The sequence below is a fragment of the Diplotaxodon limnothrissa genome, linkage group LG18, assembly GCF_057381915.1.
Source record: "Diplotaxodon limnothrissa isolate DT_005_m linkage group LG18, D_limnothrissa_male_GT1.1, whole genome shotgun sequence".
NCBI lineage: Eukaryota > Metazoa > Chordata > Actinopteri > Cichliformes > Cichlidae > Diplotaxodon > Diplotaxodon limnothrissa.
In genome coordinates, this window is record NC_140613.1 from 2,577,068 (window position 1) to 2,592,509 (window position 15,442).

General features: G+C 39.5%; 1 protein-coding gene and 1 pseudogene across 1 annotated transcript; one reads left to right on the top strand and one right to left on the bottom strand.

Moving 5' to 3' along the window:
* The first annotated feature begins 2,921 nt into the window (after positions 1 to 2,921).
* il20rb (interleukin 20 receptor subunit beta) lies at positions 2,922 to 10,246 on the top strand. The gene is made up of 7 exons (XM_085377505.1): positions 2,922 to 2,973; positions 5,732 to 5,858; positions 7,864 to 8,054; positions 8,353 to 8,477; positions 8,856 to 9,003; positions 9,678 to 9,832; positions 10,118 to 10,246. Exons 1-7 carry the CDS (start codon positions 2,922 to 2,924, stop codon positions 10,244 to 10,246), a joined length of 927 nt encoding a protein of 308 aa, XP_085233631.1.
* A 2,725-nt stretch (positions 10,247 to 12,971) lies between these two features.
* Positions 12,972 to 14,702, bottom strand: LOC146612798 (uncharacterized; annotated as a pseudogene).
* Positions 14,703 to 15,442: the final 740 nt, after the last annotated feature.

Sequence of the window (15,442 nt, forward strand, 5' to 3'; positions counted from 1 at the left end):
CTAAAAATCCTTCACCACACTGAACCCTAAACTGAAGTTCATTCTTCACATACTTCATCAGTAAAGCAGGTGCTCTCTGGTTTCTGGACGATGAGAACAGGAGAGGAACAGAAACGTCCAAATAAAGAAGTCCTGGTTGCACTGCTGAGTCAGCTAAACAAGAGAAGTGTACCAGTGTCGCCTGCCATGCCTACTAATGACATAATCTTCACTGAAACCATCGTGAGCCACCAGAAATATTATTCTGTATATTTCTTTAACATTTAATTTGCTAATCTTCCTGATTAAACATATTTTGTAACATAACTACATGAGAAAGCAATAGAAACATACTTGATGCAATTAGCTTTGAAAGGTTTGTGTGTGAGTCATACGTGCTGATTTCAGGCTGCAGACGGCAGGTTAGCAGGTTGTATGAGATGCTCGAGGTTTTATAGTTTTATGGTTGACAACAGTTAATATTTGATCGTCATGAGAGTCCAAAGTCTGACTTTTATGGTCTTTGTATCACCAGAGAGAAAAGAGACTGGCAAAAACAAACAGGTAAATCACGAACATGGTGCACAACATTTAACATAAGGGAAAAAACTGTTACACACCCAGATACACGCATTGAATGTCCTTATTTTTAAATGAACAATAACATTTGCAGAAGTTGCTTTTACAGTTAAATGGACATCTATGCAAAACCGCTCCTGCTGTGAAGAAGCAGGTCAGCTTATCAGTTCTTCAGTTTGTAAAGCTCTTATTCATCTCCTTTTTCTGCCCTTCCTTGGCCATGATGCTCTATATCTCAACTCGTCACACAGTGTACAAAAAGTTAATCACATTTTAATGCGTTTCATGCACGAGAACCATTTTTCAACATGCACTGAAGCCCCTCAGCACGTCGAAGACACGCCATGAGACAACAGCCTGTGATACAGTTTCAGGCAACTAATGACACCACATCAGGTCTAACTGCAAATGCACAACATCACAGGGATAAAGTCCAATCCAAACTACAACCACGGGACAGTTATTAAAATGAATGTATGAGAGGAGCGCCCGACTGTACATTCAGCCTTAATCATTAATTAGTAGTTTTAAACACTTATAACGGTATTTTGAAAAGAATGAATAAGTCACAACAAAGTCACCATATTTTTTTTTTTTAAAGGCCTTTGAAGAAAATTAAATTGGTGTGATTTAGAAATATGATCACTCGACAATAAAACAAAGCTCGTATGACTCGTGACCTACATTTGCAGTGCTTTTGCGCCTTCCTGCCTGTGGGTGGTGCTGTTCATCCAGTTCTTTGTTTTAAGTTATCCGAGCTCTAAGCTGCAGTCACCAAATCCAAACAGACGATTCTGTGAGCAAATGTTTTGGCTCTGAAAGAACAAGATGAGCAGCTGTGTAAATATTGCAGATGTCTTCTTTAAAACCCTGCAGGGCTGTGAAGCATCTTCATTTGTGCTTTTTGCTTTTTGCTTTGGCTTCAGCATTTGTTTCTTCTTCAGTCACCTTTCCTCACTCATCATGTGGTTGTACACCTCTCTGCATTCAATCAGTAGTTATTATTCATCTCTGGCTTTCTACTGCAGCATGTCTTTTGTCCCGCCTTCCTCCCCTCTCCCCCAACCAGTTGCAGCAGATGGCCGCCCCTCCCTGAGCCTGGTGCTGCTGGAGGTCTTGTTTTCGGGGGGGTTGAGTAGTTTTTCATGTACACAGCTTTTACTTGGTTCATATTTGTCACACAGATTTGAATATTAGACAATGATACCTCGAGTAAATCAAAGTACAGCATTTCCAGAGATATCCAGACCTACTTGGCCCTTTGTCGCCACCGTTGTGTTGCCACTATCCCTCATTAGCTCCTGTGTGTATTTAAAGGCTTCAGTTTGGCTGTGTTCTTTGATTGTGTTGTGTTGTCTTCTGCTTGTTTGACTCCCTGCATGTGTCTCTTTGCATTTTTATCTCTTTGCATTTTTGGTCTCTGCTTTGGATTCATGCTCAGGCTTGCTTTTTATTGGCCAGACTTCAGCCTTGTCATCTTGCATTTTGGCCATAACTCCTGAAATTTTATGACAGAAATTAACTCACATTTTTTTAGTGTGTCCCCCTCTGCACACCACCAGACGCTGAGGTGACACAGCATCTGGATGAAGTGAACGAGTGGATAAAATGTATTCCAAGAGAGATTAGGATTCCCTCTGCTGAAGATGAAAACGAGTGCTTGTTATCTTTGGCACTTTAGCCCAGATTCTATCTGAGGATGTTACTTAAAGGAACCATTCATTTCTAAAATGCTGCTGTCAGGGCTGCTTATCTGCTTACTCACTATGTGGACTGAACAGAAAATAAGATCATGATGTACATTTAAAATCTGATCTCAGAAACCGGCTGGTGTGTCAATCAGACACTTGTTTGCACTGGACAAGCAGCACTATGTACTGACCGTGTTAATACTGATAACAAACAGCGTTGATGATCTTTGTTTGTGTTACAGAAGCTCAACAGCCGTGTTATGAGTTAAGCCAGTAATTTACTGTTGACAGCTGTGCGCCTTGAGGGAAATCATAACAGGTCAGACCGGATCTCCTGCCCCAAATACACCCTCAGCATCCGGACACACTAGCTCCTCTCTGCAGGTCAGAGAAGAGCCGAGTTACAGAGAGACGAAAGACGCTTCTTACGAGTTTGAAACAAGAGTTTGGCAGAAAGACGATAGACGAACTGAAACCTGTGATTTCACTGTGATCTTCTAATTGTCTTCAAGACCTGAGTGAGCACAGAAGGATCTGGGTTATTTTGACAGAGATCTGGATTTTTAATCTCATATTAACGATCCGCCTGTGTGCAGGTACCTGCTCAGATTTGGCTATGAAGGAACCGACGGGCTCATTTCTCCCTCTGGTCTGGAGATAAGTGCTGCAGTCATGACTGTCAGTCTCCTGCTGCTGATGATGACCCTGCTGAATTTCACAAATGGTGAGTTTACATTCAGCTGACACAGAGACCTGATTTCTGTCTGAGCCCAACACACAATCACATGAAGGCTCTGCAGCATTAGGTGCTGTTCACACAAGATCAACTAACAGGCTGGAAAATCCTCCAGGAGGGAGTCTGGCTGCTGCTTTACCAGGATTTCTTTTTGAATGGGATGGTTTATGGAGAGTCCACACACACACACACACACACACACACACACACACACACACACACACACACACACACACACACACACACACAAATCTGGATACTTGATTAAAAAATTGTAGTTTATAAAACTGTTGTAGAAAACATTAAAACATTAAAAGGTTAAAAACCATATACCACTTAGGTTCTAAAGTTATAGTAGTCTGTGTGCAAACACACACACATTGTTGTGATAACAGCATCATAATTACTAAGTTATTAATGGATATGTCAACTTCATGTTTCAGCTGGAAATGCTTTCACTTGCTTATAAATGTGTCTATTCTTATCTGTATTAACACAACGTGATATATTTTTAAATCTGTAGAATAAGAAGTAATTACCAGCGGAGGTCAGTCGTGTCTCTGTGACCTCCCTGTGAACCCCGTGAAGGTGCAGAAGCAGTTATGGTGTGCACTCCACACACACACATGAAGCAGGAGTTTGTGTGATTCTTATAGCTGCCAGCTCGAATAATAAACAGTAACTTATTTACGCTGCACAAACTTTTAACTACGACTACTTATGTCTGTTTTTTTCTTTATTTTATTTTATTAAATTTAATATGTGGCCGAATAAAACTGAACGGAAAACTCTCCGGACTTCTGACATTATCTGATAATGTTGAAGCTGCTGTGAGCGTAACATTGCATTATGTTATAATAGCCCTGAAATGTTTTAAAGAAGCTTTCATTGAGTGTAATGGAACGTCATAGCTTTATGCCTTTTATTGTTACATTTTAATTAGTTGAGCTGTTGCAGATGAACAAGCTCGGCTGCACCGGTGATGTCTCGGCACAACACGACTGAAGGAATCTGTGTTATCTCATGTTTGTTGCGTGAAAGCCAAGTGAGCAGTTAAAGCTATAGAGAGCATCATCATCATCATCATCATCATCATCATCATCATCATCTTTATTCATAAAGAACTAAACGACTGTATGCATAAATTGTATGAGTACAGATGAGTATGATTAGTCATATAAATAAATACTAAACATCAAAAATTATTGGAGGTCTTCTAGTAAAATCTATCACAGATGAAGAATCTGATAATTGCGTTAAAAATGCACCTAAAGGCGTCAACAGGGCAAACACAGCAGACAGATCCAGGTTCAGTCATGTAAACAGCGAGCAGCAGTGTCACACACACGTCAGCCTAAGCCACCACAAAATTACTCAGATTTATGAGTTATTAAATAATTACAGCCCATATTCGTTTCCTCCCCCCTAAAAAATTTGGAAAATAGAAAATACGTCAGTAATACAAAAGTACACCTACACAAGAAAGTCCACTGCAGATCTTACAGTGTAAGTGGACTCTTGTATTGCCCAATCAGACACTCGATTCTTGCACGCCACAGTCACTGAAGGAGGAACATCAGCTTCATCAGTATCCAGTCTGACATCCAGTAGATCTTAAAAATATTAATTCAAGCCTTTTGAATAAGTGTAACTTTTACAATAGTTATTTTTTAATGTTGTTTTCATCACATCTACCAACTAATAATACAGTTAATTTGACCATAAATGAAAATGATCGAGTTTCCTTTTCTCCATTTCTTCACTGAACCCCGCTTTGAAAAGACCAACCTGCCTTATTTCCCCTCATCCTGACGTGTGTGGAGCCAATGCAGACAGACGCTCTGTCACGTACATGCAAGCAAAGCCGAGACGAGTGTGCTTTGCTCAGAACTCATGGATGCTCCTCAAAGTACTGATCATTACTATCCCTGTTATACCCGTGTAGAGCTGTACACTACTCTCACCTGGGCTCAGCAAGCCAAGTGAAGTAAAAACTGACATGCATGACATTTATGAACTTTGGGGGCTTTTCTTTATTATTTTGGGCTTTTTGAAACTTTACTTAATGATAACAATTTATAATGAATGCATTTAAAAATAGATACATTTTCCAAAATGAAGAACAAATATTATGTCTTAATGTCAAAAACCTCTATTTGTTATGCTGCAGCTGAACTGGAGTCGGTTTTACTATAATACCATTTGGTGCCAAAAGATGGTTTAGTGACTGCAGTTTAACTTGTTGCAGTGGGAGGTCAGTGGCAATAGTAACTACCAGTAAGAAGGAAACACCGACAGCTTGAGCACAGTCAGTGCAGCAATGCAGCGAATATGGACGTTCAGCAAGTTATGACTCATGCTGGGCTTTAGCATCAAGTTATGGCATTTTTCTGTGCAGTATGTTTTGAGGCACACGGTTAAGGCCAGATATCTTTTTCCCAAACTAAATGAAACCAATCAGAAAACTGGAAACACAAGTGCAAAACACAAAGTGAACCTTCTGACTAATAAATCAGTGTGTGTAACGATGAGATGCAGGCAAACAGTATTAGATTAGATTGGGTTTATACGTGTCTGCAGCTGGAGCTTCAATTTCCTTTTTTAATATCCATCTGATGTTTTGATTAGTCATATGTCACCAGAGGATATCAGGACGTGTTCTGCTCATATTAAATTTGACTTAATATTAAATTTTTTATGATACCTGATTTATAACATTCGATCTGACATTTTACTGTGCCTGCAGATGTTTGGACGCTACCGGCTCCTGGCAGTGTTTTCATGGAGTCTGTCGACATGAGACACATGCTGAGGTGGCCCCCCCTGCAGGCTTCATGCAACACTACACTTCTGTACTCTGTCCAGTATCAGGGGTAAGTATTGTAAAAAATGCTGATCAAATATTTGCTTACACTAGTCCCCAACAGAACATCCATATTGAATGATCCATATTAAAAAGTCATACACAAAACAAACTGATGATGACTTTTAAAAATATGAATTTTAGTAAGAACAGTTTGGAGCTCAAAGTCGACCTCATCCTGTAGCTCAATACAGAGAGATCACTTTGAAGAATTGAAACATGGTTTATTGAGGCAGAGTTTGGGGATTAGACTCCGATGAGACATCACGGCAGTCAGAATTCCACGGTGAGAGGATTTAGGACAGGACGCCGCAGAGTGTAGATGCAGGTGGTGGTGAAGATGAAGACTGAGGCTTGGATGGAGCTCTGACTGAGGTGTCTGTGAGGTGGAGATGGAGAGGAGGTAGGTTGAATGAATGAAGGCCTAAAAGCGGGACTGAGAGCACAGATTTAAACTACGCAGAGTAGAGGCTGATTGAACATGAAGGCGAGCAAGAAGACTGGACTAGAACAACGACGTCAGTGTTGAGACTGAGAGCCGACAAACAAACAGCACCGACTCTCGTGTCTTTGCTGCAGACTGACAAACACAGAAATGACCAACAGGGTTTATTTATTGCATGTTTGTATTTGTATACAACGACAGCTAAAACTAAGTGATCCTGACAGGGAGACATTGTTCTTGATGTAATTCTAACCATGTGACCTAAAACAACAGGAGCAAAGAATGATCAGCAGGTACGTCTGTGTTCATAGCTGGACGGAAGTGTTTTTGCTTAGTGCTTTATTCTAGTTATTACAGCCTCAGTTTGTTCTAAGTCACCTGAGTGTAAGCCACAAAGATTACAGCTGTTCAGTCAGTAACAGTTTCATAACTGAGAGAATTTCAGTGTCTTTTATCACTGCAACACAAGAGAGACGTCTAAAAACCACCTTTAAATTAACGAGTAAATAACTTCCAACAAATCACTAACAGTGAGATCATAAGACCTGTTCGAAAAACTCTCACCTGTGGTTCCACCCTCTTTTTCTGCTTTGGAGGCGTAGCAGCAGTGTAAGACCTGGCTATGGGTGTAAGGCTCGGGTATGGGTGTATGCACCCCAACAGTGAAAGCACACAGATGCATGCAGATGCAATGATGTTTATAAAGTTTTACAACCATAAACTTAATTATTCCTCTGCTTTTTATTATAAATATTTAAAGACAAAAATCATCCTGGTGTAAAAGCTTTATGAGCTCACACCAAAACCTAACGATAGACAGGCTCAGCCACACCTCTGATCCTCTGATAAATGTCATAAATGCCACCTAACAGGTTGACTCTGACTGAATCCTGAGTCATTACTGTGCTAAATCTTCAGTGATGTGCAATAAACAACAAATGCAATGAGGAATGCTGCGTGCGTGGTGGAGGAGGTGGAGTCGTGCAGAGGTGTATTTTAAAAGCTCCTTTAAATGAAGCTAATAAAAACAGCTTTATCAAAATTACCCAGCGAGTAGCAGGAGGGGAATCACTGAGGCAGGAAAGACAGATTTATAAACAGTGACACTCAAAGAAGCTGTTACACTGCAGAGAGTTTATTGGTTGTATTTGTTCAGACCTACGTTCCTCCTCAGCTCCAGCATCATAGTTTTCTTGAGAAGAATCTATTATTACCTCACTGTAGCTTCTCAGAAAGAGGAAGAAAGTTCAACCACAGGAGACAATGAGCTCACACAGTTGGCATCATGTTTAGCATCTAAAGATGGTAAATGGACTGATTCTTATATCGCTTTCTACTCAAAGCACTGTATACAACAGAGGTAGATTAACAAAATATGGACATTAAAAACGGGGATAATTGGATTGAAATGCAACAGCTGGTCACTAATATGACTAAATGAACCAAAAAGTGCTGGATGAAGAAATCGTTATATGAATCGAAATTTGTTATATGAACTTTTAGAGTCTCTGTTCTGTTCCCAAGAAATATCTAAAAGAAAACTAAAACTTTCTGTGCTCGACGTCCGCAGAGAGTTTGAGCTGGAGCATCAGAACGGCAGGTGGATGGAGGCTCCAGGGTGCCAGCGGATCACGCTCAGTCACTGTGACCTGACCTCTGACCTGGGATCAGACTCTGACTACAACATCCGGGTCAGAGCGCATTGCGGCTCGCAGCGCTCCGCCTGGACCAAACTCAGACCTCCCTTCAATAGGAGACAAAGTAAGACAAGAGCTGACAGCTACGTCTGTTTTACGGCTGATGTTCGGTGTGTTTATGGATGTTTGTCTTCAGCTGAGACGTATCGTCAGGCAGGAAGAGAAAAGTCAGGCACTAAAGGAAAGAAAGAGGCCTTGGTTTTAAAATATCTGATAGAGAGTAAATGTGCAGAAAAGTCCATTTGAATTTTTGAATTTTTAAATATGTGAGACTTACTTTGAAGAGCCCACGTGATCCTGTGAACCTGGCCAAGAAAAAACATTTTCTAATAGAAATAATAAAGAGTGATTCCTGTGTGCAGCCAAGCTGTCGGTACCAAAGATGACAGTGATGTCAGCAGGCGACGCCATCCAGGTGTCGTTTGAGACTCTTCCTCTGACGTCAACCGTCGATGTGACCGTTTGGAAAAAAGGCGAAAAGCTGCAGGTCGTTATCTGATCTCCTTTTCTCTTTATTTCTAGTTCATGTTTTCATTCTTGCGTTTGCTCCTTTCTTTTCTTTTCCTTGATTATTTATTTTCGTTGAGATTGTGATTCCTTTCCTTGTTTCTGTTTTCTTTTTTCTTTCCGCCTGTCCTTCCATTTCTTTTAATCCACCTTTATTCTCACGTTTTCATGTTTTCTCCCCCACACTCTTGCTTTTTGTCCCCTTTTCTTACACTGTTTCTTTTTTCGTGTCTCCTCCTTTCTGACTTAATTTAATGACACAGTTTAAGCTTTGTTTTTTATGCATTTGCTGTATTCTTTGTTTCATTGTTTAAAATAAAAAAAAAACTCACATTTTCGTTATTTTGATCTCTTTTAGGCTGTCGTGTACTCGATGCCTGCTGAGGAAGAGGTGCTGCACATCGCCGCCCTGCAGGAGGGAGCAGTGTACTGCGTCACAGCGCAGACTGTGCTGAACTCAGGGTTTCGCAGCAACAGCACTGACACCCAGTGTGTGTCCATCATAGGTACAGGCGTAAACACACACACACACACACACACTTACTTTCCTAAAATGTTTTAACTTTGAACATGTTTCTAAATTACAATAAAATCTGTAGGTCATGCTTAAATATCCTTCTAATTTAAAATGTATTTCATAAAATATTTTCTTAGTTTCAGAGATGTTTCTCTTTTCATAATACCTGGTAGTTCATTGAAGTTAAAACCTTCATCACTTTGCAAAAAAGCATTTAATAAAAGTCTTCCCTTTCCCAAAAGAAATCCAAATTTTAAAAAAACATTCACAATTTTAGAAAAAGATCTTCACCATCAAACCCATTCTCTTATTCCACATGATCTGCCTATAAAGTCTTTACTTCACAGAAACATCAAGATTTGTGCTTATAATTAAATTAAAATATGGAACCTTCCTCGTTGTCCAGATGAGGCTTTTCTTAGTTTTGGAAACAGTGGTCCTTGTTTCCTCATCAATTATTCAAAATAATTAAATGTTCAATTAAAAAATATCTGAACATTAGACGCAGAGAAAAAACAATAAAATCCAGAAAGAACCTAAAGAACTAAAAGGTCTGAATCTAATTCTGATCATTGAACAGACATTTTTTAAAGCCAGCATTTATGCAGTGAACTACAAGAGCGCTCAAGCTCACTGAGGTTTTGACTCCCGACTCATCTGCAGATCCAGATGCTCCTGCTTGGAAGACGCCGACCACCCTGACGGTGACGGTCATCATCATGGCGGGACTCCTGTTTGTTTTCTTCTGGTCCATCGTTCACTGTCATCCAGAAACCTGTAAAACACATTTCCATAAAGAGCCTCTGCCACAGTCTCTGGTCAGTACTACCTCTCATCTACACAGACAGAATACCTGTGGTGTAAAATATCTGAACCAGGAGGTCACAATTTATATCAGCAAACCTAACAGCAGCAGTACTTTAGCGCACCCTGCTGGTGATACACTCATAATTATTGTTTCTACCGAATATCTGACACCTAAATCATAAATACACATAGTAAAGAGTGTTACTGCACGTACTGACTAAGTTTGAGGTTCAGTGTGAAGTAAAATGATCTACTGTTTAGTGAAGTTTTCCATATCTTGGTCTGTTTTTCTACAGAGAGGTAATTGGGACATTCAAATCCCAATGAGCCCTCAGGAGAAGGAGCTTTGTGACCAGATGGTGATGGAGCCAAATCAAACCTCATCACAGACTGATGCTGCACTGATAACCCATCAGGAAGACTAAACCAAGCTGAAACTCACTGAGAATCTACAGCAGGACAACAAGGAAGTAACGTCGTGCTACAGTCCTGCAGTATAGCTGTTGGAGGGTCACACGGAGCAGCACGCAACATTTGAATGGTCCATTTATGACCCACTGATCAGAGTTGGAGGTGGAACAAGAAGCCCCTGTGAGCCCCGACAAAGCTGACAAGTGTCTACATTCCCTGTTGACTTCTCTTCAGAAGAAAAAACTGGGTATTTGTGTGACTTTTAAAGCGCTACGAAGCCCACAGAAGGAGGACAGGATTTATTCAAGATTCAAGTAGATCCACAGTGGTAGTAAACAAAGATGTAGGGAAGAATTTACGTTCTGTCTTTGTTCTTAGCTCTGCCTTTCAGCAACAATGCTATTGAAAGATTTGTGAAAAAAAACTTGGGAAATGAAGAGACATTTTAAGTATTACTGTGTAACTGCTGATTGTGAAACTGTTAAGCAAATGAACCATCACACTTTGATTGTGAAATGAAGCAGTAATGAATCAAGCAGGGATACAGGCATATTTTCACCGAGTACATTTAAGTATATTACTCAAGAAAATATATTTACCAACTAAAGATTACATTCTGTTTGATTTGAACCAGTATGAGCTTCTTACAAAGCCATCAGTCCAGCAGACCAACCAGAGGATTCACTACGCGTGTCAGTCTGTAAAATTCAGTTCAAAAGTTGTGAGCAACATGCTGCCTACAAATTAAACAAACCATCAGACCTGCAGTAGGAGCTCGGACTGACTTCATCAGCTTCTTAATATTTTGGTACTAAGAGTTGTTAATGCTCATTTTAGAGCAAGCTTTACAAATCTGTATTTAAAACACTCTGATGCCAGACTCTGTTCTTGTTATCTTACAGTGCTACCTCTTTAGTTCTTTTAGTGTGAAACTACATGTGTTGATTTCTAGCTGGTGCTTTACATTAATATCGCCTTTGTTAACGTGTATAATTAAACTGCAGCGATGTGTACGAGATGCTGTCACATCACTGCTGAAAATGTGCTGTTAGGATGAAGTTATAATTAAAGCACATGCAGTGTGTCATGTTTTTGAAATAAGCTTGCTGTGACGGAGCAGATATTGTTGGGTTACAGCTAAACACTTACAGATGAGCATTGTTTATTTTCTGTAACCTTAGACCTGAAGGGTGAGCCATGAAGTCAGGTCAACATTGTCAGGCTTTCGTGGTATTTGCTGGCTCAACAAAACCTGAAACCTCAGTCAGAGAAAACCTGTATCAGAGAGGTCGCACTCAGTTTCTGTGCTCCAGACTTTCTGCCTTTAGGAGAAACTCTATACCACACTTAGAGCGTGCTGTCGAGTAAACAACCAATGTGACAGAGATGATTTTAAACAAATGTTGAACGTTGATCTACTCTGGACCGAGTAATGAGCTCAGTGTACTTATTGTGGTCCGTGCATGTGTATGTAATGTAAGGCATATAGTTTGACTGCTTTAGGCTTAAATCCTGCTGTAGAGCTATGTGTATATGTACATATATATGTTGTCATTGCAATGTTGATGTGTTATATATATATATATATATACATATTCAATGAGGTAAATTCATTGAATAAACGTGTTTGTGGATTATCAGCCTTTAAATCTTTTTACTAGGTGTTCTGTGTTCTGCGCCTCTTGTTTTTGCCGTACTGGAGTTGTGATGGGTTTTAGCCTCCCTGCAGTCTGAATTGGATGGATGTGTGGATATGACACATTTTTGTTAAGGCCATGATAATATTTACTGTTTTAGGAAAAAAAGAAATTAGATTGTGAGAAGCGTCTTCAGAGAGCTTCATTATTGCACTGTATAACCTATGAGGAAACTTACAGCAGGGCAATAGCCCATGTCAGGTATTATCATTGGAAACACTCTAGAAGATGAGTATTTATAGTTTTGCTTTGTCGTAAATTTGTGAAAATTGAATTATTGAAGTGAAGTGGAGAGAGAGAGACCCAAATGCAGGCACTGGCTTATGTGCAATGAGTGAGCTTTTACTTACACATGGTGTACACACAATACAACAGGTATGCACAGACACGAGCTTAACACTATCAGACATGGCAACAGGGAGGGAACACAGAGACACAGAACAGAAAGAGCTCAAAACACAAAACCTGAGAAGTAGAAATACTAGGACAGAAACCAAAATATTAACAGTGACTGTTTGTCACCTGTTTATAACTCGAGTTACCATCTTTTCTACACTGACTGCAGTACAGAGTGAGTGAGATGCCAATCTGTGCAATGAAGGATCACGACAGACAGCAGCTTATGTGCTCTCAAGTTTATCAAAGTTTATTATTTAATGATGTCACCATCATTCAGCAGGCTATTACAAGAATAGACATAACATGTAACTCAGAATAAAAATCTCTTATATCAATGATATTTGCATTTTATGACATAAAAACATTAAGCAGGTTTAAAACATGGAGAACAGTGTGTGTGTGTCAGGCATTATAAACAGTTAAGAGGGAATAAAATAATTGAATGAAGAAATAAAACAGTTATGTTGTGATCAGTGTTGTATGTTATTTAGGTTTTATGTTGTCTAAAGTGATGTAAAAAATGATAAAGCATTAAACTGTAAAAAAAACAAAAAAACATAGAAAACATAGAAAAACAAAAGAATTGCACAAGTGGTAAAACCTTAAATTACTTAATATTGTTGTTGCTGGCTGAGATTTAATGCCTCTAAATATTTGATGCTACTTCTGTCTTTATTTATCTTATTTTATTTGTGAATTGTCAAAGATGTAGCATCAAGAATGTTTAATTAAATTTCTCCACGTGAGCCATGAGCTCTGCTTTTTCCTTCATGGACGTCAGAGACTGAACTCGTTGCTTCCAGCCTGGTTTAGCCTCAGATTTCTCTCCTTCAATAAGCACGTCGATGTGTTCTAGAGTGGACAGAGGGTTTGGCTTCAGTGCTATCTCTTTGAGTCTGTTCAGACACTCTGCAGATCTCTCCACCAGTTTCACCACCTCAGCCTGCAAACAGTCGTACTCAGCATTCAGTTTGTCAACCAGTGCTTGAACAGTCATCTTCTCTCCTTTGGCCTTCAAGTACTTTTTTCTCAGCTCCTTTATTGTTCATTTCTCTTTAACTTCTTTATACACCCATTTGTACTTCTGATTATAACGTACATTCCAGATGCATTTCCCTGGGCACTCTGTACAGTATCCGTCTGGCCCCATTGCTGCACAGCCACGTTTATCTGCATCATTTGCTGTCTGGCAAGGGTAGTGACAGGTGTAATGACACTGCTTGCAATTAGTGATGTAGTTTCCAGGATTCGAAATATCCTCCGGAACAGGGATTTTAACAGAAACTTCAAACTCAAAGCTTTCATTTCTGCTGATCTCTGCCTTGCAGTTTTTAATTTTTTCCCTCGTCTCTTTTATCTCCTCAAGCTTGGCTAACCCAAGTTTCACCTGCACCTGCAGATTCTCAACTGAATTCTCGAGCTGCTTTCTTTCTCTGAGGACTTCCTTTGTCAGTGTCAAGCTTTTAGTTTCTATTTTATTCAGAGCAGCAAAAAACTTCTTTATACTTTTCGTCCCCATCTTCCAAAACATCTGATTGAAGTCCTCTTCATCATCATCATTATCATTGTCATCATCATCATTCATGCTTTCTGCCACAGCTGGTTTGTTGTTTATAAACAGCGCTGAATTATTGAATTTGAAGTGAACCGGCAGCCCGTCTTTTGTTTTAGGACATGGGACTCCTGCAGCATTGATCGCCTCGAGAACTGATGGTCGTTGACTGTCGGCAAATGTCACCACAATGCTGATGTTTTCTGCCACATCTTTGCCAAAGATTGAGAGCACTGAATCAAACACATATTTCTGTGTTGGTGTGAGTCGTGCTAAAGCAGCCTGAGCTACAAAACACACAGCATCGATTTCACTGACACCATGTGAGGAAGTGAAGAGATTACGTAGCTGCTCTACGATCTCTCTGTCTCTTTCTATGCCTCTTGTATCTCCAAAGCCTGGAGTGTCCACAATGGTCAGAGAGAACGGGATTTGAAATCCCTCCTGGTGGTTGATTTTGTACACAGCGACTTCAGAGGTCTGACTGTGAGCTTGTGATGTTGACTGAGTTTCATTCACCAAGTTAAAGCGATATTGATCCTCCCATTTAACACCTAAAATGTAATTGATCATCCCGTTGATGAGAGTTGTCTTCCCTGCACCGGTTGCGCCCATAAGCATTATGGTGCGATTAGGCTTACTGGACTCTTCTCCAATACTGAATCTCTTGCATCCATCGACATTGAATGTCATGTTCTTTTCCAGGTGAATCATATAAACAGGGAGAAACCCTGGTGGTGTTTCAAGTGGTTTGCTGACTTTTATTTTAACAGCATCTGAAAGCTTTATGGAGCCTCCTTCTTCTTTAAAAAACCCAGACATTTCCTGTTGTGTTGTATATTATTTTGTGAACTTAATGGAAAAGTTATTTTTCTAGTTCTAAAAAAGCAAATATTTGAAATTATGTGCAGTCAACTTAATGTCTTCTGAGGTGTTTTTTCTATTATCAAACTGTTCTCCCACTAGGAGCTCAGTCTGAGTGGAGTTTTTTTTCTCCTGCTCTTACCTCATGTTATGTATTTTCGTTGTTTTTTTCCTATCAGCCTACCTTTCTGACATGTCTCCCCATGTTTTTGTAAAGTTGGTCAGAAGGTTCCTTTGTAAGTGCGCATGCGCCATTAGCGTGCTGCCTGCTGTAACCCTAATTTCCTTCGGGATTAATAAAGTATTCTGATTCTGATTCAAACTGTTGACTGGTAGTGGATATCTATTTGTTTTTGCTGAGATTACTTGTAGATGCACACACACTTTGATCTCAGCTGTGTGTGGTGGTAAATTACACACACACACACACACACACACACACACACACACAGATTTGCAGTATTCAAATTATTCAAATTTGAGGAAAATGCAAACTATCTGTGCAGAAACATCTAGAATACAACGATTAGATTAAAAATGACAAAGGGACACCAATATTTGGATACTTAGTACAAATAATATTATAAATATTAAATGTTTTCATAAATTAAAAAAAATATATATATATATATATATATATATATATATATATATATATACATATAAACAAAAAAGAGCTCAGTGAACATGAACTTACT

Coding starts and splice junctions, on each gene's coding strand:
- il20rb (XM_085377505.1), top strand. CDS start 2,922: ATGACTGTCAGTCTCCTGCTGCTGATGATGACCCTGCTGAATTTCACA. Junction 8,055..8,352: donor TCCCTTCAATAGGAGACAAA/GTAAGACAAGAG, acceptor TCCTGTGTGCAG/CCAAGCTGTCGGTACCAAAG. Junction 9,004..9,677: donor CCAGTGTGTGTCCATCATAG/GTACAGGCGTAA, acceptor ACTCATCTGCAG/ATCCAGATGCTCCTGCTTGG.